Raw genomic sequence first — 24,854 nt, 5'->3', positions numbered from 1 at the left:
TTTTTTTTTTTTTTTTACTAAAGTAAGCAATATTATGGATAGACAACTCATATTTTAGCCAAAAGCAAGTTTGAAACTAAAAACATCTTAATGGATTTCATACCAACATCCAATTTTTCACTTCAAAAGATGTTAACTGATGTACTGGAGTGGTGTGGATTACTGTGATGTTCTTATCAACTGTTTTGTCTCTCATTCTGATGGCACCCATTCACTGCAGAGGGATACACAGGTGAGTAAGTGATATAATACTAAATTTCCATTGCAATGAAAAAAAAATCATATTTACATCTTGGATGGCCTGATAGTGAGTACATTTTCTGCGACTAACTATTCCTAGCAACAAACTATTCCTTTAAGGAATAAAAGTTTGAAAAATCTAAGTTCTTCGCTTATACACGCATCATACACAGATGCTTAATAGCAATAAGAACACATGAGATTTTACGCCGAAATTCAAACAACATTCTGCACAAGAAAAAAGTCGCCTTGATCTTTTTTCTACAAAATGTCACTGAAGATATATCGAGTGTAGCATTAAGTCTCTAATGATTCAACTTGAGTGTCATTGACAGTCTCTATTGGTCGTGCCTGATGTGACTGTGAATATATCTGACTGTGTTGTGCAATGAGCAAATGTGTACTATGTCATGACTTCAAAGGGCTGAGCACAATAAAACAAAGATAAGCGCAGCAAAAGACTCAAAGCTGTGTGTGTGTTTAACTGAAGAGGCAGCTACACCAGCCCAACCAGTGTGTAACAACCTGGCACGTCGCCAGCATAAAGCCCCAGAGCTCTACCTACCCTCCACAGGCACAATCACACACAAACACAACCAGCTTCACACAGCGGCATGCATTTTACCCAGCCGTGGTCCTGGGCTACTACAGTATTGAACATTTGTTTTGTTTGTTTTTGAAAATCTAAAAATGCAGAACGTTTTCTGTGATGGGTAGTGTTAAGAGCAGGGTTAGGGTAAGGGGATAGAAAATAGTTTGTAAAGTATAAACACCATTACACCTATGGAGAGTCCCTGTAAACTACACATACCAATGTGTGTTTGTTTTGTATTTTGGTTTTCAATTTCAAGTTAAGTTTTAGCATTGTTTTGTTTAGTTTAGTTCTGTTTTTCCCCTTTGCTTTGCTTTGCTTTGATTTTATTTTTTTTGCATTTTGTTGTTTTTGGTTGTTGTATTTTCTTAGATTTTTTTGTTTTGTTTTTACAATATTTTTTTGTCAACCCCAGGTGGTCCACACCAGAGAACATTTAGTTGCTAGATTTGAATCAAATACATGAGACTCATATCTATTGTACAATGTGACTATTGCTTAGTCTTACAAAGATCTAGCAAATCCCAGAAGGTTTTTCTTTCTTTCTTTCTCTTTCTTTGTTTATTTCTCTCTTTCTTTCTTTCTCTCTTTCTCTTTCTTTCTTTCTCTTTCTTTTTCTTTCTTTCTCTCTTTTTCTTTCTTTTTCTTTTTCTTTCTTTCTTTCTCTTTCTTTTTTCTTTCTTTTTTTCTCTTTCTTTCTTTCTTTCTTTCTTTTTTCTCTCTCTTTTTCTTTCTCTTTTTCTTTCTTTCTCTCTCTTTCTCTTTTTCTTTCTTTCTTTTTCTTTCTTTCTTTTTCTCTTTCTCTTTCTCTTTCTTTTTCTCTTTCTCTTTCTCTTTTTCTTTTTCTTTCTCTTTCTTTCTTTTTTCTCTTTCTCTTTCTCTTTTTCTTTCTCTTTCTTTCTTTTTTCTCTTTCTCTTTTTCTTTTTCTTTCTTTCTTTTTCTTTTTCTTTCTTTCTTTCTCTCTCTTTCTTTCTTTTTCTTTCTTTCTTTCTTTCTTTCTTTCTTTCTTTCTTTTTCTTTCTTTGTTTCTCTTTCTTTGTTTGTTTCTCTTACTTTTTCTTTCTCTCTCTTTTTCTTTCTTTATTTTTCTTTCTTTCTCTCTCTTTTTCTTTTTCTCTTTCGTTCTCTTTTTCTTTATTTCTTTCTCCTTTTTCTTTCTTTCTTTCTCCTTTTTCTTTTTCTCTCTTTTTCTTTTTCTCTTTCGTTCTCTTTTTCTTTATTTATTTCTCCTTTTTCTTTCTTTCTTTCTCCTTTTTCTTTTTCTCTCTTTTTCTTTTTCTTTCTCTCTCTTTCTCTTTCTTTTTCTTTCTTTCTTTCTTTCTTTCTTTCTTTGTTTCTCTTTCTTTTTCTTTCTCTCTCTTTTTCTTTCTTTCTTTTTCTTTCTTTTTCTTTCTCTTTTTCTTTCTTTCTTTTTCTTTCTTTCTCTCTCTTTTTCTTTTTCTTTCTTTCTCTCTCTTTTTCTTTTTCTTTCTTTCTCTCTCTTTTTCTTTTTTTGGCTTTATTCAATATCCAGGAGCAGCTGGTCTTCTTCCTCTCCTCCAGCTTTACTTTCCCTGAAAACATTCACGTATATGTTAATCAACTGGGCAGCACACACGCTTAATAATGGGAGATATATTAAATTATTATTTATTATATTTATTAATTATTATTTTGATTTTAGTTAACAGAAATATATAACGTACTGCTTGTTTTTATTAAAGATAATAACCTTTACCACAGATCTCATGTAGCAAGCACACAACAACCTTTCTTCTTATTATTGTCAATTTGACTTTACTCTTTCCCTCTCTCTTTCTCTTTCATGCTATTGTTTTTTCATTCTCCTTCAATCCAAATGTGTATTCTCGTGGAGGTGTACAGATGCAATGCTTCTCTATGCCCTTACCTTCTCAGTAACCTCAACCTCAAAAAAGATCAATTGTGCTTCTCGATTCAGCCCATAACTCAGCACACATGCCAAGACTGGTCAGGGGCAAAGCAGGCCAGCAGCCGCAGCTGCGACTGGAAATTGAATTTAGCCTGACAGTCATGCTAGCACGTCATCAGTTGGAGTATAAAACACTGCTTGAAGTTTCTAGTTCACCACATCCATATGAGAATAAGCAGTTGTCACTTTGCACATTGCTATTATACAGTAGGTTAATGGAAGGATTTCTGTTTCCATCAGTGAACTGTTAACTACTGTCACTTGCTAAGCTAAAATCTGTGTATAATTACAAAATGAAGTCAAGCTGCAAACATGGCTAAATAGATTGATGCTAATAAATATTATATTTTAACTATAGTATTTTTATTTTATAATAATAGAAATAACACATTGATAAAGAACAATGTTTATCTGAAAAAAAAACAACAGTGTTTTTTAATTAAATGAATAACATCAAACTGGAACACAGAAATTCCAAAAAATAAAAAAGAACAGCTGACCACACTTGAATGATACTAAATAATGATAACAAATAGTCTGAGTGAATCCTTTTATTTTATTTATTTTATCTCAAAAATACTTGAGAACAATTGCATTGCTCTTATATGTGAAATATGGCTCTAAATTGATGCCGTATAACACGATATTCTGTCACCCTGAACTGCTGTCACACTACTGAAAAATGAAGTTAGGTTAGTAGCATTGCTGCTTGTGGTTAGCTACTTAACACTGGGACTACATGAGTGATTTGAACAAATAATTGTTTGAGCATACATCTGTTGTGACGCTAAACCTAAATTGAATTTCTGACTCTGACGTCAAGTTGAGCGATACATGAGGTCTTTATTAAGGAGCGCTCTGATAAATAGCACAGTGGCGAAATGTCAGCTCATTGCATTCACAGGAGCAAGGTAAATTTGTGCAAGCGACACTGTTTATCTGTCTTTGAAACTGAGGGATGCTTATCCTCTTCACTGTATCAGATCATGCAGAAAGCTGTTATCATTCATAGGAGCTGGAGCATTTTGTTGCAGATGGTAGTTGTTGAATGCCAGTTCTTTTTTTTTCTTTTTTTTAGCATGAGTCAGAGTCTAGACGCTACACAACCTCTCAGTTCCTGCCATAAATGACATTTCAATGGGTCAATTTTGGCAGGAAAGCACTACTAAGGAATATAGAGCATGATTTTGAATCACTTGGCACTTGTAATGCATTTTATACATTTTTAGAATAGTCTTTGCTACTTGAAAGCAGTCATTTGAACTGTAACTTCTATTATCTTAACACTTCCGTGTTGTTGCAGGCCATTCTGACACGTTTTTGATTAAAACACAGATTGAACGCAATTTAACGTCAGCTTTTCAGTCTGAAACGTCATGACATAATCCACAGATTGAATTTGGTGATGTGTATTTACTGTCACAAACGTCGAATTGGGATTTTGAGTTATTTTTTATTTTTTTGCAAGGTTTCAATTGTCCTGGAAAATCTGTAAAGATAAAGGAAAAGTCATGGAAATGTGTAGTCATCATCAGTGTTTCCTGTAATTTTCAGTATTTCTTGGCCTAAATTTTGTTTTAAGCGATTGTTATAAAATCCTTATTGCAAAGTAATGGAAAAATCATTAAAAAGTTATAGAACCGGTCAGAAATTGAGAGAAACTGAAGTTGGATCGGATTGGAGCAGCAAAATGAAAAACCGATAAAAAAAGTTTCTAAGACTTTGTATCAGTAATGACCTTTTCCCTTTTTAAATTGATAGCTTTTTTTTTTGTAAATCAAAGCTTATGTTGATTGTGATTACTCGTTACGCATTCAGAAATGTTGGTATCATTAGAAAGTCGCATTTCTTAATGAGGGCAGGGTAATCACAGTCTACTGGGCTTTCACTATCAAGAGTTCAATTACTATTCTAATTTACCATCTTGCCTAATAATGTTTTCAATGTGATGCGGAATTAACAAAATCCTATAAACAGCTTGTGCAGTAATCATTCACTGAAGTGGTATGAAACTATGCATTCCAGACTGAAAGAAAATGACTGATTTGCTCTACAGATAGTCACATGTTGTTGTTGTGGACCGTTTTAATTGCGGCCCCCTTCATAAGCCTCGGGGTATACATACTCCTCAGTGGATTGTGTCTGCTTATAGGATGTCCTGTGTGTATTTTTCACTGTTGTGGTAGTGTGAGCCTGGATTTGTACCTGTGTTGTCACTCATTGGTCCAGATGCAGGTGTATTTGTGTGCCCCTTGTCCCTGAGGTCTTCTGCAGCAGATGGTGATTGAGTTAGTTTGTTTCTCACAGTTGCCATGTTTTTCAAGACATATGCCACCTCTACACCTTTCTGAGATTGCAGGCTAGCTTAAGTGATGGGCATTTGTCAGGGCTGGATCATGGTCCCAAGAGGCCCCTGAGCATACAACAGCTTCCACGATAACTCCAAGTTCCTATTCAGTGTGCCAATCCTATTCAATGGTTCAATAGCAATTTGGATAGACAAATTAAATGTATATACAGCGGGTAAAATAAGTATTGAACACGTCACCATTTTTCTCAGTAAATATATTTCTAAAGGTGCTGTTGACATGAAATTTTCACCAGATTTCGGTAACAACCCATATAATCCATACATGCAAAGAAAACAAAACAAAAAAGTATTGTACACACAAAGAAAGAGAGGTTAAAAAAGGCATGGAAAGCAATTACATTTTTTTTAATTAAAAAACAATCCTGCTTCTTGTCAGTGGAAATTAATATTAGCTAGTTCAGTCTCACCGAAAAAGCAAAGAGCTCTCTCAAGACCTTCGCAACCATATTGTTGCAAAACATACATTTCTATACTTCTGAATGTTCCAATGAGCACTGTTGGGGCCATAATCCGGATGTGGAAAGAACATTATTTCACCATAAACCAGCCACTCGCAAGATTTCTGACAGAGGGGTAAACTGAATTGTCAGAAGAGTTGTCTAAGAGCCAAGGACCACTTGTGGAGAGCTTCAGAAAGATCTGGAATTAGCAGGTACAATTGTTTCAAAGAAAACGTCTCGGGTTACTTATGTAACCATGGTTCCCTGAGTAAGGAACGAGACACTGCGTCCTCTAGGTTTCTTGCCATGCTGCGGACGCAAGCTTCAGACGAAGAAGTGAACGATGTGTAGCTCCCGGCACCGATTTATACTGTAGTCGCACCGGTAGTGACGTCATGGCTGTCGCCGGCCAACGAGGTGGTGTTTTTTCAATGTATGCTTCAGATACGAGTCACGACGAGGCGTTCCCCATAGCGACCCCTAGAGGACGCAGTTCGAAGTTCCCATGAAAGGGAACGTCTCGGGTTACTTATGTAACCATGGTTCCCTGAGTAAGGAACGAGACACTGCGTCCTCTAGGTTTCTTGCCATGCTGCGGACGCAAGCTTCAGACGAAGAAGTGAACGATGTGTAGCTCCCGGCACCGATTTATACTGTAGTCGCACCGGTAGTGACGTCATGGCTGTCGCCGGCCAACGAGGTGGTGTTTTTTCAATGTATGCTTCAGATACGAGTCACGACGAGGCGTTCCCCATAGCGACCCCTAGAGGACGCAGTTCGAAGTTCCCATGAAAGGGAACGTCTCGGGTTACTTATGTAACCATGGTTCCCTGAGTAAGGAACGAGACACTGCGTCCTCTAGGTTTCTTGCCATGCTGCGGACGCAAGCTTCAGACGAAGAAGTGAACGATGTGTAGCTCCCGGCACCGATTTATACTGTAGTCGCACCGGTAGTGACGTCATGGCTGTCGCCGGCCAACGAGGTGGTGTTTTTTCAATGTATGCTTCAGATACGAGTCACGACGAGGCGTTCCCCATAGCGACCCCTAGAGGACGCAGTTCGAAGTTCCCATGAAAGGGAACGTCTCGGGTTACTTATGTAACCATGGTTCCCTGAGTAAGGAACGAGACACTGCGTCCTCTAGGTTTCTTGCCATGCTGCGGACGCAAGCTTCAGACGAAGAAGTGAACGATGTGTAGCTCCCGGCACCGATTTATACTGTAGTCGCACCGGTAGTGACGTCATGGCTGTCGCCGGCCAACGAGGTGGTGTTTTTTCAATGTATGCTTCAGATACGAGTCACGACGAGGCGTTCCCCATAGCGACCCCTAGAGGACGCAGTTCGAAGTTCCCATGAAAGGGAACGTCTCGGGTTACTTATGTAACCATGGTTCCCTGAGTAAGGAACGAGACACTGCGTCCTCTAGGTTTCTTGCCATGCTGCGGACGCAAGCTTCAGACGAAGAAGTGAACGATGTGTAGCTCCCGGCACCGATTTATACTGTAGTCGCACCGGTAGTGACGTCATGGCTGTCGCCGGCCAACGAGGTGGTGTTTTTTCAATGTATGCTTCAGATACGAGTCACGACGAGGCGTTCCCCATAGCGACCCCTAGAGGACGCAGTTCGAAGTTCCCATGAAAGGGAACGTCTCGGGTTACTTATGTAACCATGGTTCCCTGAGTAAGGAACGAGACACTGCGTCCTCTAGGTTTCTTGCCATGCTGCGGACGCAAGCTTCAGACGAAGAAGTGAACGATGTGTAGCTCCCGGCACCGATTTATACTGTAGTCGCACCGGTAGTGACGTCATGGCTGTCGCCGGCCAACGAGGTGGTGTTTTTTCAATGTATGCTTCAGATACGAGTCACGACGAGGCGTTCCCCATAGCGACCCCTAGAGGACGCAGTTCGAAGTTCCCATGAAAGGGAACGTCTCGGGTTACTTATGTAACCATGGTTCCCTGAGTAAGGAACGAGACACTGCGTCCTCTAGGTTTCTTGCCATGCTGCGGACGCAAGCTTCAGACGAAGAAGTGAACGATGTGTAGCTCCCGGCACCGATTTATACTGTAGTCGCACCGGTAGTGACGTCATGGCTGTCGCCGGCCAACGAGGTGGTGTTTTTTCAATGTATGCTTCAGATACGAGTCACGACGAGGCGTTCCCCATAGCGACCCCTAGAGGACGCAGTTCGAAGTTCCCATGAAAGGGAACGTCTCGGGTTACTTATGTAACCATGGTTCCCTGAGTAAGGAACGAGACACTGCGTCCTCTAGGTTTCTTGCCATGCTGCGGACGCAAGCTTCAGACGAAGAAGTGAACGATGTGTAGCTCCCGGCACCGATTTATACTGTAGTCGCACCGGTAGTGACGTCATGGCTGTCGCCGGCCAACGAGGTGGTGTTTTTTCAATGTATGCTTCAGATACGAGTCACGACGAGGCGTTCCCCATAGCGACCCCTAGAGGACGCAGTTCGAAGTTCCCATGAAAGGGAACGTCTCGGGTTACTTATGTAACCATGGTTCCCTGAGTAAGGAACGAGACACTGCGTCCTCTAGGTTTCTTGCCATGCTGCGGACGCAAGCTTCAGACGAAGAAGTGAACGATGTGTAGCTCCCGGCACCGATTTATACTGTAGTCGCACCGGTAGTGACGTCATGGCTGTCGCCGGCCAACGAGGTGGTGTTTTTTCAATGTATGCTTCAGATACGAGTCACGACGAGGCGTTCCCCATAGCGACCCCTAGAGGACGCAGTTCGAAGTTCCCATGAAAGGGAACGTCTCGGGTTACTTATGTAACCATGGTTCCCTGAGTAAGGAACGAGACACTGCGTCCTCTAGGTTTCTTGCCATGCTGCGGACGCAAGCTTCAGACGAAGAAGTGAACGATGTGTAGCTCCCGGCACCGATTTATACTGTAGTCGCACCGGTAGTGACGTCATGGCTGTCGCCGGCCAACGAGGTGGTGTTTTTTCAATGTATGCTTCAGATACGAGTCACGACGAGGCGTTCCCCATAGCGACCCCTAGAGGACGCAGTTCGAAGTTCCCATGAAAGGGAACGTCTCGGGTTACTTATGTAACCATGGTTCCCTGAGTAAGGAACGAGACACTGCGTCCTCTAGGTTTCTTGCCATGCTGCGGACGCAAGCTTCAGACGAAGAAGTGAACGATGTGTAGCTCCCGGCACCGATTTATACTGTAGTCGCACCGGTAGTGACGTCATGGCTGTCGCCGGCCAACGAGGTGGTGTTTTTTCAATGTATGCTTCAGATACGAGTCACGACGAGGCGTTCCCCATAGCGACCCCTAGAGGACGCAGTTCGAAGTTCCCATGAAAGGGAACGTCTCGGGTTACTTATGTAACCATGGTTCCCTGAGTAAGGAACGAGACACTGCGTCCTCTAGGTTTCTTGCCATGCTGCGGACGCAAGCTTCAGACGAAGAAGTGAACGATGTGTAGCTCCCGGCACCGATTTATACTGTAGTCGCACCGGTAGTGACGTCATGGCTGTCGCCGGCCAACGAGGTGGTGTTTTTTCAATGTATGCTTCAGATACGAGTCACGACGAGGCGTTCCCCATAGCGACCCCTAGAGGACGCAGTTCGAAGTTCCCATGAAAGGGAACGTCTCGGGTTACTTATGTAACCATGGTTCCCTGAGTAAGGAACGAGACACTGCGTCCTCTAGGTTTCTTGCCATGCTGCGGACGCAAGCTTCAGACGAAGAAGTGAACGATGTGTAGCTCCCGGCACCGATTTATACTGTAGTCGCACCGGTAGTGACGTCATGGCTGTCGCCGGCCAACGAGGTGGTGTTTTTTCAATGTATGCTTCAGATACGAGTCACGACGAGGCGTTCCCCATAGCGACCCCTAGAGGACGCAGTTCGAAGTTCCCATGAAAGGGAACTAAGTAATGCACTCAACCGCCATGGCCAATATACACGCTCACCATGCAAGACTCCATTGCTGAAGAAAAAGCATGTTGAAGCTTGTTTAAAGTTTGCTACACAACATTTAGACACGCCTGTGAAATACTGGGAGAATATAGTCTGGTCAGATGAGACCAAAATTAAACTCTTTGGATGCTATAATACACACCATGTTTGGAGGTAAAATGGCACTGCACATCACCCCAAAAACATCATGGTGTGTCACTGGTAAAATTAATATAATTGAAGGAAGGACGAATGGAAAAATGTACAGAGACATTCTTGATAAAAATCTACTGCCATCTACCAGGATGATGAAGATGAAACAAGGGTGGACATTTCAGCAAGACATTGATCCCAAACACAGCCAAGGAAACTCTCAATTGGTTTCAGAGAAAGAAAGTAAAGCTGCTAGAATGACCCAGCCAATCACCTGACTTGAATCCAATAGAAACTCTATAGAAAGAACTACAGATCAGAGTTCATAGAAGAGGCCCACAGAACCTTCAAGATTTGAAGACTGTGTGGAAGAATGGGCCAAAATCACACCCGAGCAATGTATGCGACTCATTTCTCCATACAGGAGGCATCTAGAAGCTGTCATTACCAACAAAGGCTTTTGTACGAAGTATTTAATAAATTTCAGTAAGCGTGTTCAATACTTTTTCCCTGGGTCATTCCATTTTATTACACATAACTTAATTTCTCAACTTATTTGTTTTGTTTTCTTTGTATGTATGGATTACTTGGTTTGTTACCAACATCTGGTGAAAATTTCATGTCAACAGCACCTAGAAATATATTTACTGAGGAAAATGGTGTCGTGTTCAATACTTATTTTACCCGCTGTATATATATTGACAGATTTGTATTAGAGAACTAAAAATAATAGTTAGGGGCCCTGGTTGCCCAGGGTGCACTGAATATGCTAGGCCCTACAGCTAAGCTCACACTGTATACACCAAGGGGGCCAGTGACCTTCCTGGTCAGTTCACACTATGCATTCTGAGGGGCCCAAAAGCCCTAGTGGTTTGCTTGCACTTTATACTCTCAGAGGACCTCGAGCCATATTGGTCAGCTCACATTGTATGTTCTTAGGGTTCTAGGAGCCCTAGTGGTTAGCTCATATTGTATATGTTGGAGGGCTCTGGAGCTCTAGTGATCAGTTCACTCTGTATAGGCAGAAGGGCCCATTCAGTCAGCGCACTCTGTATGTCCTGACAGGCCCAGAAACCCTAGTGATCAGCTCGAAGTGTATATGCAGAAGGGTCCAGGGCCCCAGGAGCCAGAGTAGTCAACTCACGCTTTATACATTGAGGGGCCCAGGGCCCCTGGGACTCTACTGATCAAGTCACACTGTAAAGACAAAAGTGCCCAGGTGCACTTAAGCCCTATTTGGTCAGCACCAACTCCATATTCTGAGGGGTCCTAGAGGTCTGCTAAAATTGTATATCTTGAACTGTATATGCAGAAGGGTCCAGGGCACCAGGAGACATAGTTGTCAGCTTTTATTGTATACTTGAGGGGCCCAGTGGCCCTGGAGCCCTAGTAACCAGCTCACACTCTATACACTCAGGGGCCCTGGAGCTCTAGTGTTCAGCTCCTGCTGGATACACTGAGGGGCTCTGGAGCCCTATTGCTCAGCTCACATTGTATATTCAGAGGGTTCCAGGAGCCCTAGTGGTTAGCTCATATTGTATATGCTGAGGTGCTCTAGTGTTCAGTTCACCGTGTATAGGCAGAAGGGCTCAGCGGCTCTAGAGCCCTGTAATTTAGCACGCACTATATATTCTGAGAGGCCCAGAAGCCTTAGTGGTCAGCTCGGAAGTGTAAATGCAGAAGGGTCCAGTGCCCCAGGTGCCATAATAGTCAGCTTACATTGCATATGCTGAGCGGCCCAGTGGCCCTGGAGCCCTAGTGGCCAGCTCATGCTATATACACTGAAGGTCCCAGGGGCCCTGGAACTCTAGAGACATGCTCATGCTATATTGTCAGAGGGGCCCAGGGACCCTATTGGTCAGCTCACACTGTATTTTCTGAGGGACTCAGGAGGTCTAGTAGTCTGTTTAAACTGTATACGCAAACAGGCCCCAGACCCTGGGAGCTATAGTGGTCAGCTCACACTGTATATATTGAGGGTTCCAGGAGCCCTAGTGATAAGCTAATATTGTATGCACTTAGGGATCCAGGGACCCTGGAGCACTACTGATCAGCTCATGCTGTATACTCTAGGTGCGCTTGAACCCTAGTAGCCAGTTCAACCTGTATACACTGTTGGGCCCAGGGAACCTGGAGTTATAGTTGTTAACTCACTCTGTAAAAGCAGAAGCCTTATTGGTCAGCTCGCATTATATATTTTGAGGTGCCTGAGGGGGCCCTAATAGTTAGCCTGCAGTTAATGAGCCAAGGGCCCTGGTTCAGTTTTCTTTGGCAGTCTCAGGCTATGCACCCTGAGGCTTTGGAGGCCTCTGGTTAGTCCCTACCCATAGTTCAGCCCTGTCATTTGTTTGCTGAAACACACAAATCGCTTCTGTGAGATTCTCAGTAAGTTAGATAGTTACATACTAATTTGCTGTATTTTATCTCATGTGAAGCACTTTGTTATCCTCTTGCACGTTAAGCAATTAACAGTATCACTATTAATATTTTACATGGTGATCTTTGAGTGAGCAAATGTTTCAAAGCTAATTTGACAGTGTATTACTTCCCAGCCAGTTAATGCATGACTGATAGAGCCTTTTGCACATATTGAGGCAGAAGTCATCACTCTGACCACATCCAAAGCAGTGCATTACCGTAAATCACTTCAAACTTGTTGATGGCTTCTTGCATGTTCTCTTGGCGAATTAAATACATGGATTCAACCATTTTTTTTTATCCCGCTTGGCAATCATTCAGCAAACCCCATGTTCAAGGGTTATTCCGTACTGGCACATAATGGTTTTGTTTTTCGCAAACAGCCACTCTTATTTATAACATCTCTTCAGCCCACTGGTGACCAGGTTTGTTTTGCTGTCTATCAATGTGGTTCTGGCAACTCTCTCCACTTTTCCCTATTCTCTGAGCATCTGTCAGATGGCCCTTTATACTGGCATCTTTTATTTCCTCAAGCCCATCAGCGTGTTTTATTCATTAGCCATCCTCACCCACACCGAAATAAATCAGATTTTAAATACGTCTTTGCCAAGCTTTCCTTAATACATTGTGTAAAAAAAAAAGCACCAACTCTTTCTGGGCATGATGCAATCATATTTGCAATTATAGAGTGTCTTCAAACTGAAAAGACATAAAATATTAAAGCAAAGTGACAGGAGAAAAAAAAAGGAGAAAATGAGAATGATGTTAATCAAACTCCTCAGGATTTAAAAAAAGCAGTGAGGAAATGTAAATGATCTGCTAGTTTGATAAAAAAACAGTGTGGTATAACTCCTTGTGCTTTCGAACGCCCCATGACCCAAGTCCTCTCCGTAAGCCCTGAAGACACAGGAGTGAGCTGAAAAATCATTTGTAGTCTGATTTCACACCACAATGCATGCCCCGACCGGCACTATGTGTGGTGCTGTCCCACCCGTGGGTGGATGGATGGGTTTGTCAGCACATTCTTACGAGCACAGGCCCACCCGCAGGCTCCATACTCACCCGGCGTCACCCTCGTAATTATCTCCATCACAGTTGGGTTACCAACCCTTCTGTCCCTAGGCCAATGCTGCACATCGGATCTCACAGACTCATAACTTATGAAACTCGCAGCGGGAGGTGGGACTTTAGAAGAGCAAAATAAAATGAGCAAATTGGTTCTGTCAGGTTCATTTGAATCCTGCTAAGAGTGCTCAGCAGCAGAATTTAAGTTGACCACTGCTTGAAAGATTTAGGTTTAAACATGCCTGCAACTAGTAGGTTTGATTTGAAATCTTGATTTATACCACTCAAGAATTGAATTCTTCATTCTGATTGGTTCTCAAACATTCCATGCTAATTTTCTACTGCGCAACTAAGTAATTCCAGGTTTAACTGCATTAGAGTGCCATATTACTTGTCCATGTTGATTCCAAATTGTTACAATATTTCAGAGTGTTGCAGTTTTGCACAGATTTTTGCCTCAATTTATAGTCTGGATAAGTCGACTGTAGTTGCCTAAAGTCAGAGCCAGTCTGAGTTTACAGATTTCACAGAAAATCATGATTGATTTTTATTTTTAATTTTTTCACGTTTGGTATTTTGAGCCAATTTTAGAACACATATTGTTTTCTTTTGTGACTTATCTCCTAAAAAAATACTTTTAGGTGCATATTTCTAAATCTAGTTTGTTGTGTTCAGAGCGACTTGAAAGGCTGGTGGTGTGTGAACTTCAGCTGTTTAATGTTTGATGCTCAGTTCTTCTCTGTAACAATTTATGATTCTGATTTCTAGTTTTCTAAAATCTGTTCTGCTTAAAAGTTTAGCCTTAACAGATCAGAAAACACAAAACTACTATTGCATTATTGAAAAGTATTGCTTTGCATCAAATAATTCAGCAGTCATTGTCAATTATTTATATAATGACCACATTCTCTCTTTTTGAAAACCTTTTTTTGTCATTTTGATTGAAAATATTGATATCGTTGGGGCAGAAAGGGTATATTTGTTTTCTGTTTTAAGCTTTTTTGTTATCTTTCAGGGTACAGCGGCCAGTCGGGTTCACTATAAAGTGGATCTGGAGCAGTTTCCTTACAGCACTAGTATCTTCGATGTGGAGGAAAACTCTGGCAATGTTCTCACCAGGGTTAATCTGAATGAGGAGCCCAACACTAAATTCAGTGTAAGTACACAACAATCTTTTCTTAATACAGGGCTTGTCAGCTAGAAATCCGCAGGCCATAACTAGCCGTCAATCAATTTTATGCATCTCACAGATTGATTTAGATGCAATCGCTGCACCGCCTGATACATTACTTTGCTTTCTGAGCAAAACTCAATGGTCAGTTCAGAAACACTCATTCTTAATAATGGTCCGAATTCAGGCAGGTTTTAAGCTTTTCTGGCCATAGGTTCCCCACACATGATTTCTCAACACATTGATCTTGTCATTTTAGATGTTTACACACACATGAATGAAAGTAGATGAGACACAACAGTTAAAGCAGCAGCACATCAGTCCATGTGCACAATCACATTCATTGACATTGAACATAATCTCAAGCGTGTTCTGCTCCTATCATCTGTCATTTGTATAGCTTAATTTGTGCCCAAGTTCAAAATGCTTTTGAGATCTGAAAATACTGTCTTTTCTCATTGAATTGGAGGTTTACAAGGAAAGCATACGATGAGACAGCTTTCTTTTTTCAATTTTAAATGTTGATTATATAAAATTATTTGTATTAATGTCTTGCTTTATACACTCATCTTTTTCTTATATGGGATGATATTGTCATACAAAAAGAAAACCGATTTGAAATCCTTTATTAATATAATTTGACTTGTTTTCCAGTAAAAATATTAACATCTTTATAATAAGAAAACAAACACGTGATATTTTTTTCTTGCCATTTTATTGGTAAACACAATGGAAGTACGACAGGAAATCGATGGAAGAGAGAAAGAGGGGACCAGGATGAGAGAACATGACAGCTCAATAAATTGGTCCATTTGCTTTCCCCACAAGGCCACTGTGCAGACATAAGACTTGTGTCATGTATATGACATGTAAATGTCTCCGGCAGCATATTGAATGAAGTTTAATTTTCTAGCCCCATTCACAAACAGATTTTTTTTTCCCCCTTTCTTAAAGCATAAACAAGAAAAACGCTTTGCAATCAGAGAAAGAACAATAATCTTAAGTCTTTGCATGCAAGTTTTTAAACTGCAGTATATACATGTACGTGTGTGTGTGTGTGTGTGTGTGTGTGTGCGTGTGTGCATGTTTATGTGGTTTATGAGGACACAAATTTGTATAATAACATGGGCATGACATAGGTATTACAAAGAGAAGGTGATTTATGAGGACATTTTCAGTGTCCCCGTAATTCAAAAGGCTTATAAATAATTCAGAAGTTTTAGTTTTTTTGAAAATCTAAAAATGCAGAAAGTTTCCTGTAAGGGGTAGGTTTAGGGGTAGGGCTGGTGTAGGGCAATAGAAAATATGGTTTGTACAGTATAAAAACCATTACGCCTATGGAGAGTCCCCATGAACCATAAAAACAAACCTGTATGTGTGTGTGTATACATCCATACATAAGTCTTAACTGACTTTCAAAACTCAGATGGACAGTGCGGACAGAACTTGACCCAGTGGTGATTCTAAGTCCTCCTTATTTTATCTTAAAATTGATTTTCTCATGTTCCCAAACAGTTGGCAGTTATTGCCTATGATGATGGGGAGCCGGTGAAGTTCAATAAGACTCTGGTGGAGATCACTGTCCTGCAGCCGTCCATCATTCCTGTGTTCACGCAGGAGGAGTACAGGTGAGCAAACACCTGAAACGTGATTGCCCTCTGCCATATCTGCTGTCCTTTCATGCTGTGCTATATTGTTCTGCACCGGCGGTATACTTCCAGAACATCATCAACAGCGTGAGTACTATCGCCTGGATACCGTGCTTGAAATCAGAAAGTTAGATACTGGCGAACAGCAATGCAAAATATCTGTTTATTTGTGAATTTTATAATATGTGTGTTTTTACGGTCCTGTGAGGCATGCCATTTCCTCCATTTTTATGTGGAATGACCAGAAAGCTCACTTGACCTGACTTGAAATCAAACAGATGTAGTTTTATGCTGCATTTAGGGATTCATGTCTTGAGCCATGAATTAACGTTTTAGAGGTGGAGCAAGTTCAAAATTGATCCTGTTTTGATTGAGGATTATGAAAAAAAACTATCTTTTTTCATATTGGATTAACATTCACCTGTGGATCATGCACAATAAGAACATGAACATGTATTTTGAAAGTAAATAGGGTCAATATAATCGAAGCACCACGAAAATAACCAGTTTCAGGTAGTTTTATTCAATGTAAAACCGTCAGCGTCGATTTAATCATAGACTTTATGAATATGTATAATAGCTGCAAGGTAAAGTGTGTTTTATACACAGTTGTTTCCTCAGAGGACATTCGCACTCCATTCGAATGCATTACTGCTGCTTTCTTAAATTACATATTTAATATATTTGACACAAAAATCAGTTCAATTCGCATGGCTTCCGAGGCAAATAACACTTGCACCGGTTTGCCCAAATTGATTTAAAGATAAAAACATTGAAGCTTATTTTACTGAATACAGTCTATTCAACTGTACGGTACATTCAGAAGAAGACAGCACCGCCTGTGTGAATGGATCTGTGATCAAAAATGAGTTAATTAACAGCTTTATAGTGAAGGGGCAATAACACGCATGCTTTGATGAGTTACAAGGACCAATGGGGTTAAAAATGGTCTTGCTAACATCCTTATCAATTGATTATTCAGAGCTACAGAGACAGAAACATAGAGATTAAAAGACTTGGCCGAAGGTTTGAATTAATGCTGTGTCCTGTAGAGCTGCAGGAAAGTCATAGTTGATAGTAGCTCTGCAGCACAGTGAGAATAACAATAGCTTTCAGACGCAGCCCTCCGCGGGCTCTTGATTGCTGCCTGCGGACACATTAGTCAGGTATCTGTTGCCCCTGTCTGGTGAACACAAGGCTGATTAGAGCTCCTTTGATCTGCCGGGCTCTGGGGGATCATCTATGGGTGGACTTGAGATAACTCTGTGTCAATAAATACCTGCTCACAATACAGTCATTCAGTAGCATGAGACATTGCTTGCTAAAGTATGCATCACTAATTTCTATTGCTAATACATTTAGCAAATCTATTGCTAAATGTATTTATTTATTTAGAATTAAGCAAAGGATTTAAATGGATTTTGGGGAATTAAATGGATTTACAATAATACAATGCAAAATGACAATAGTAAACACTCAATTTTCAGTTAAAGGCAGTTCATCATTGAATTCAGTGATGTCGTCATCCAGCTCAGTTCAGTATAAATAGTATCTGTGATATCAAGTCGACGATACCGCTGGAAAATATGTGTCCCCAACTAAGCAAGCCAGAGGCGACAGCGGCAAGGAACCAAAACTCCATCAGTGACAGAATGGAGGAAAAAACCTTGGGAGAAACCAGGCTCAGTCGGGGGGCCAGTTCTCCTCTGGCCAGACGAACCAGCAGGTTGTTCCAGCAAAGTCCGATTTTGCGGAGGACTCATCTGGTTCCTGTGGCCTTGTCCCGATGGCCGTCTAGGAGACATGGTCTTCACTGAGGATCTGTCTCTGGGGCTTGTCTAGTTGTCCTGATATCCGCTGACATTCAGGGCTGTAGAAGTCCTCTCTAGGTGCTGATCCACCATCTGGGCTGGATACGTACTGGATCCGGGTGACTGCAGTGACCATCTGATCTTGATACAGACTGGATCTGGTGGCTACGGTGACCTTGGAATTAGAAAGAAACAGACTAATATTAGCGTAGATGCCATTCTTCTAAAGATGTAGCAAGTACATCAGGTGTTCTGGGAAGTGTTCCCGGTTCAGGTTGCCCTAATTAATGCAGCCTAACAATCCTTTAACTTTTTTGAATATTAGAAATGAGTGGGTTATGTGTAAGCCAGGTTAAAGGGATGGGTCTTTAATCTATATTTAAACTGACAGAGTGAGTCTACCAATTTATGCATTTTGGTAGACACTTTCATCCAAAGCAACTTGCATTGAATCGAAGATATAATCCATGTATGTATTCCCTAGAAATTGAACCTATGACTTTGGCATTGTTAGCAACATGCTCTACTGTTTCGACTACTGGAAAAGGCTACAGTTTTAGAGGGTTTTTGTGTCATTGTGGAAAAATGACTTGCCAGCCAATTGCACAATAGCTTGTCCAGCTTAGCCAGGCTATGAGACCAGGAAAAAACATTTTGCACAGGCAAAAAGCACAATTTCTTTAGAAAGTAAAGAAAGTACAAAAGTGTAGTCTGTTAGTTTCACTGTAATGTTTTGTTTTAATGTTTTCTTTTTTTGCATTGCATTCAGTTATAATGAGGGTGGCACTCCAAAACGTTTCCCTTCACTGCATGAAAAACAAAGCATATTTGATAATGGCTAAATAAGAGTGAAATCATGGCATAAAAAGGTATTTAGACAAAAACAAAGCACTGAATTTTTTGTGGCATGCTTGTTAGCAGCCATAGAGTTTTTCTGATGTTTTCCTACTAAAATGTGTGCATTTTAGCACGGCTTATCTCATAAAACTGCTTAATGAATCTCTGTGACTCTACTAAATCACCAGCTGAGCACCCTGCCACTTCTGTTTTTCATTTTGATGATCACACCCATCACCGTCTCATTTTTACGCTTTCCTTTGTAAATGTTTTTGTATCAATTCTGTTTCCACTTCAGTTTTGCAGTAGGAAAAAACGCTCAGAATCAACTTTAAACTGCACTTAATATGCTTATGAAACAAATGTTGTTGCGACCCCCTGGTGTGAATTACAGAATATCAGAGATATCTGATTTATTAAACTTTTTTTATTCACTTTCTTAATGCACGTTTCAGTTTTTTCTTTATTTTTTAAATAAACTAATACAAAATTAAATGAAATGAGATGCATTTAATCAACCTTTTTAACTTGATATTAAATAATTTAGAGAATAAAGTATAACTGTTGCACAAAAATATGAAATAGAACTGTTTTTACATTGATAAAAAAATCACTAAATTAGCATATTACAATGATTTCTGAAGGACCATGTGCCTCTGAAGATAGGAGTAATGATGCTGAAAATGCAGCTTTGTCATCATAGAAATAATTATAAATAAATGTATATTCAAATCGAAAACAGTTATTTCAAATTGTAATAATATTTCATAATATATCTGTTTTTACTGTATTTTAATAAAATAAATGCAGTCTTGGTGAGCATAAGAAACATCTTTCAAAAATATGAAAAAATCTTACCATCCACAAACGTTACCTACTCTGCCTCTGAAACCTTCTCTGCCTCAGGAAACAATTATTTTCTTTAAGAATCACTTTGCCCACCAACCATCTTGCTCCATTCTGAATGATGATCCAATCGTTTCATTTCATCCAATCAAGTCCACTTGTTTATTATTGATTGTCCTGTTTCATTCTTGTATCAATTCTGTTTCCACTTCAGTTTTGCAGTAGGAAAAAACGCTCAGAATCAACTTTAAACTGCACTGAATATGCTTATGAAACAAATGTTGTTGCGACCCCCTGGTGTGAATTACAGAATATCAGAGATATCTGATTTATTAAACTTTTTTTATTCACTTTCTTAATGCACGTTTCTGTTTTTTCTTTATTTTTTAAATAAACTAATACAAAATTAAATGAAATGAGATGCATTTAATCAACCTTTTTAACTTGATATTAAATAATTTTGAGAATAAAGTATAACTGTTGCACAAAAATATGAAATAGAACTGTTTTTACATTGATAAAAAAATCACTAAATTAGCATATTACAATGATTTCTGAAGGACCATGTGACTCTGAAGATAGGAGTAATGATGCTGAAAATGCAGCTTTGTCATCATAGAAATAATTAGAAATAAATGTATATTCAAATCGAAAACAGTTATTTCAAATTGTAATAATATTTCATAATATATCTGTTTTTACTGTATTTTAATAAAATAAATGCAGTCTTGGTGAGCATAAGAAACATCTTTCAAAAATATGAAAAATTCTTACCATCCACAAACGTTACCTACTCTGCCTCTGAAACCTTCTCTGCCTCAGGAAACAATTATTTTCTTTAAGAATCACTTTGCCCACCAACCATCTTGCTCCATTCTGAATGATGATCCAATCGTTTCATTTCATCCAATCAAGTCCACTTCTCTATAAAGCTAACTGTATCATATTTGATGCGTACATTTCTAAGGCCTCTAAATTATTGACGAGACCAAAACTTTATCTGTCATCTGATTGATATAGTTTATGATTTTAGCAAGTAAAAAGCCTTTTAGTGTCTCAATCTTAATTATAAAAATGTATTTTTACTGTACAATTTACTAAATAACTTTTATATTGTTAGCAATATTTCAAGATGGACACTTGCTGGACTGAAGCAACTCAGGTTAACTTGATTATCTATACATCATTTTGTAGAAAAATAATGTGAGAATCAATTATGCGCTTATTTGCTCATCTCTCAATCATAATTGCATTGCATTACATTACATGTTTCGCTCCCACAATAAAAGTTACAGAACTTTAATCATAAAATTAAGCTTTTAAATATCATCTTAAAAATACATTATCGGGAGATGAAAACTAAAAGTGACAACTGATATTTATATGCATTTTATAAAAGTAGTATATATATTTTTTTATATAAAAGATTTCCAGAATTTCATCTTCTTTATGGCCATATAAATATAAAAAACTGCACCATATTTTGGCTCAGTTTGGACCTCTCAATATAATATTCTCACTATATCATACTATATGAGCAATAAAAACCTGATGTATCAAATATGATACTCAGCAAATAAACCAAAAAATAATAATTATATATATATTTCAATAGGTCAGACATCACCGGGTTAAATTGTTTCCTTTCTGGTTTTGTGCCATTTGTTTAGACCTGACACAAATTATGACACGTTTCTGTCTGCTAAGTGTTAGAATTAGCATTCAGTTTTCAAGTGTATGAATTCTTCTCACAACAGTGATTCCAGTGTAAATGTGTTTAGAAATGCAGAATGTATTTGGCCTCTGCAAAAGGTCGGGGTCCTGTACACTAGTGGGTGTCTTTCTATGTGGATATATGATGAGACCATCGATCATGTGGCTGCGGTTCTCCCTCCATCATCTTCGATGCTGGAGTGCAGATTGGGATCCTCTTTACACGGCTTCATTTGGCAGTGAACGAGCAGCACTTGAGCTGCTGCTGAACCGAAGTATGATTAGTTTCTGTGGGTAAAGTCATGTGGTCAGCACTAGAGACCACCAAGCTCTTCTCTCGACAGAAACAAACGACTTTGATGTTCTTCTTTGAGTATCTTTTTTTTTCTTTTTTTTTTTTGAAGATTTGCAACAATAACCTGCTCCTCATCGCAGTTCAAAAGCATTTGGCTCGCAGGTGGAGAGCAGCAAGTTTTGAGACCAGTTTAGTTTGGAGTGCCGGCTGACGATTGCGTCCCTTGATCTGAAGTGCTGTTACGCTGTCAGGTCGCTGTACAGTATATCGCTTTCATGTGAGCTGAAGCGTCACATTGCCAAAATGTAATCTGCCATGAATTGCTGCATCTGGACTCCAATTAGCCACATGTGGAGCTCTTTTCTGATGCTCCTGTCGCCTCCACCTCCAGTCTTGCGGAGGTAATGGAAGCACTTGGCCTGTGCGGGACTCCCCGTCTCTGCCGCACCTGCAGGATTAGTATGCAGACACTGGCAGTCCTTTTGTGCCGTCCAACCAGCTCAGGGTCAGACAAACAACCACACCATTAGCACAGCGCTGCTTATTAACATGTAAAGCCCCACTGCTTCTGGCATGCTGATGTAAGACTTGATAATGAAAGTAACTGAGATGTCTTTTAGATTCTGTGGTATGCATCATCACAATGTACTTAGCGTACACATCTACAAACATGTAATTTAGGACTATGCAAAATGACATTTCATTTGGTGTGATCCAGTTGTGCTTGTGCTGGATAATCTATCATCTCAAAACATTAATTTCGATGCTTTGACGTTTCGAATTGCTTTTGCGGATATGGCATTTACGCGGGTGAATCCTGGATGCTGTTCTTTCAGGTGTTGTTGAGATGCAATATGCTAAAGCCTAGGCTAACTAACAACTAAAAGAAAGTTTTCATTACTTTTATGGAAAAATCTTGCTTTAAATAATTTATTTTATTTAATTTTTTTGCAGATTTTAAACAAAATAGAGGAATAAAAAAAAACCATACAGTTTTATTTTTTCAAGAAACTTTGATTTACTCAACAAGCACAACAGGGAAGAATAGATGACCACACTTTCTGTTCCATGCAAACTTTAAAGTGGTCATGAACTAAGAAACCGTCTTAGAGGTCATTATACTATAAAAACAAGTTTAAAAACTCAAAACTTTGTTGTTAGCCTAAAAAACAGCTTATATTGAAGGTGGTCTGCCAAAACAACAGCTTTTTGAATGTTCTACTCTATGATGTAATAGTGTGGATAAGCACCGCCTCCACAGAAGAAGATCGACATCACTGTCTGTTTAGCCCCGCCCACCGATTAGCGCATAGTGTTTACGAGGGAGGCGAACTTGCTTGTCTGTGCAGAAACCAAACGATGGCTCTGAAGACAACAAGATGCTGTGCTGTGCCAAGTTGTGGGGGGGAAAAACTGTCTTTGCATTGCATTCCTTCTGATCTCAACGTTAGGAAAGAGTGAATGGACTTTATTTTTTAATGAAGATCCAGACCGCATCAGTAAGAACTCGGCCTTTTGTTCACTTCATTTTACCACAGATTTGTTTACAAACAAGGCACAATTCGACGCAGGATTTTCAAAAAGATTGAAACTAAAAGTCGATGCTGTGCAAACTATATTGGATCAGACAGTCATGTCGCAACACACAAGTGTGAGTAACTGTTTTAATTACATGATCACTATTGCATTGTCTGTTAAACAGATTGTTTGATATGTATTGATTATTAATGCATTTTTTTACCTAAATCACAGCAGTGTCCATTTGTGAAGGGCGTAGACGGTCAAACATACACAAGCCAATCATAGCAGTGGACGTTTACTTCAGAGTCTACAATCCGTTACGCCTATTCAAACAGAGCGTTCTGATGAGGGGGGTCAAAAACAGAGCAGAAAATACAAGTCTTGCGGAGGTAATGGAAGCACTTGGCCTGTGCGGGACTCCCCGTCTCTGCTGCACCTGCAGGATTAGTATGCAGACACTGGCAGTCCCTTTGTGCCGTCCAACCAGCTCAGGGTCAGACAAACAACCACACCATTAGCACAGCGCTGCTTATTAACATGTAAAGCCCCACTGCTTCTGGCATGCTGATGTAAGACTTGATAATGAAAGTAACTGAGATGTCTTTTAGATTCTGTGGTATGCATCATCACAATGTACTTAGCGTACACATCTACAAACATGTAATTTAGGACTATGCAAAATGACATTTCATTTGGTGTGATCCAGTTGTGCTTGTGCTGGATAATCTATCATCTCAAAACATTAATTTCGATGCTTTGACGTTTCGAATTGCTTTTGCGGATATGGCATTTACGTGGGTGAATCCTGGATGCTGTTCTTTCAGGTGTTGTTGAGATGCAATATGCTAAAGCCTAGGCTAACTAACAACTAAAAGAAAGTTTTCATTACTTTTATGGAAAAATCTTGCTTTAAATCATTTATTTTATTTTATTTTTTTGCAGATTTTAAACAAAATAGAGGAATAAAAAAAAACCATACAGTTTTATTTTTTCAAGAAACTTTGATTTACTCAACAAGCACAACAGGGAAGAATAGATGACCACACTTTCTGTTCCATGCAAACTTTAAAGTGGTCATGAACTAAGAAACCGTCTTTTGACATATAAGAGGTCATTATACTATAAAAACAAGTTTAAAAACTCAAAACTTTGTTGTTAGCCTAAAAAACAGCTTATATTGAAGGTGGTCTGCCAAAACAACAGCTTTTTGAATGTTCTACTCTATGATGTAATAGTGTGGATAAGCACCGCCTCCACAGAAGAAGATCGACATCACTGTCTGTTTAGCCCCGCCCACCGATTAGCGCATAGTGTTTACGAGGGAGGCGAACTCGCTTGTCTGTGCAGAAACCAAACGATGGCTCTGAAGACAACAAGATGCTGTGCTGTGCCAAGTTGTGGGGGGGAAAAACTGTCTTTGCATTGTATTTCTTCTGATCTCAACGTTAGGAAAGAGTGAATGGACTTTATTTTTTAATGAAGATCCAGACCACATCAGTAAGAACTCGGCCTTTTGTTCACTTCATTTTACCACAGATTTGTTTACAAACAAGGCACAATTCGACGCAGGATTTTCAAAAAGATTGAAACTAAAAGTCGATGCTGTGCAAACTATATTGGATCAGACAGTCATGTCGCAACACACAAGTGTGAGTAACTGTTTTAATTACATGATCACTATTTCATTGTCTGTTAAACAGATTGTTTGATATGTGTTGATTATTAATGCATTTTTTAACCTAAATCACAGCAGTGTCCATTTGTGAAGGGCGTAGACGGTCAAACATACACAAGCCAATCATAGCAGTGGACATTTACTTCAGAGTCTACAATCCGTCTGCTCGAGCTTTCAAGTGGAGC

General features: G+C 39.7%; 1 protein-coding gene across 1 annotated transcript in view; it reads left to right on the top strand.

Annotated features, from left to right (window-relative positions):
• Positions 1 to 24,854, top strand: part of LOC107572368 (protocadherin-15-like) — a 52,587-nt gene that overhangs the window by 3,164 nt on the left and 24,569 nt on the right. Inside the window, exons 3-4 of the mRNA XM_016258804.1 lie at positions 14,167 to 14,307; positions 15,838 to 15,950. Coding sequence (XP_016114290.1) covers positions 14,167 to 14,307; positions 15,838 to 15,950 — 254 coding nt within the window. The remainder of the gene's footprint in view (positions 1 to 14,166; positions 14,308 to 15,837; positions 15,951 to 24,854) is intronic.

Source organism: Sinocyclocheilus grahami, unplaced genomic scaffold, assembly GCF_001515645.1.
Source record: "Sinocyclocheilus grahami isolate Dianchi unplaced genomic scaffold, SAMN03320097.WGS_v1.1 scaffold1739.1, whole genome shotgun sequence".
NCBI lineage: Eukaryota > Metazoa > Chordata > Actinopteri > Cypriniformes > Cyprinidae > Sinocyclocheilus > Sinocyclocheilus grahami.
Note: the sequence above shows the minus strand (reverse complement) of the source record. Positions and strands in the feature narration are given on the sequence as shown.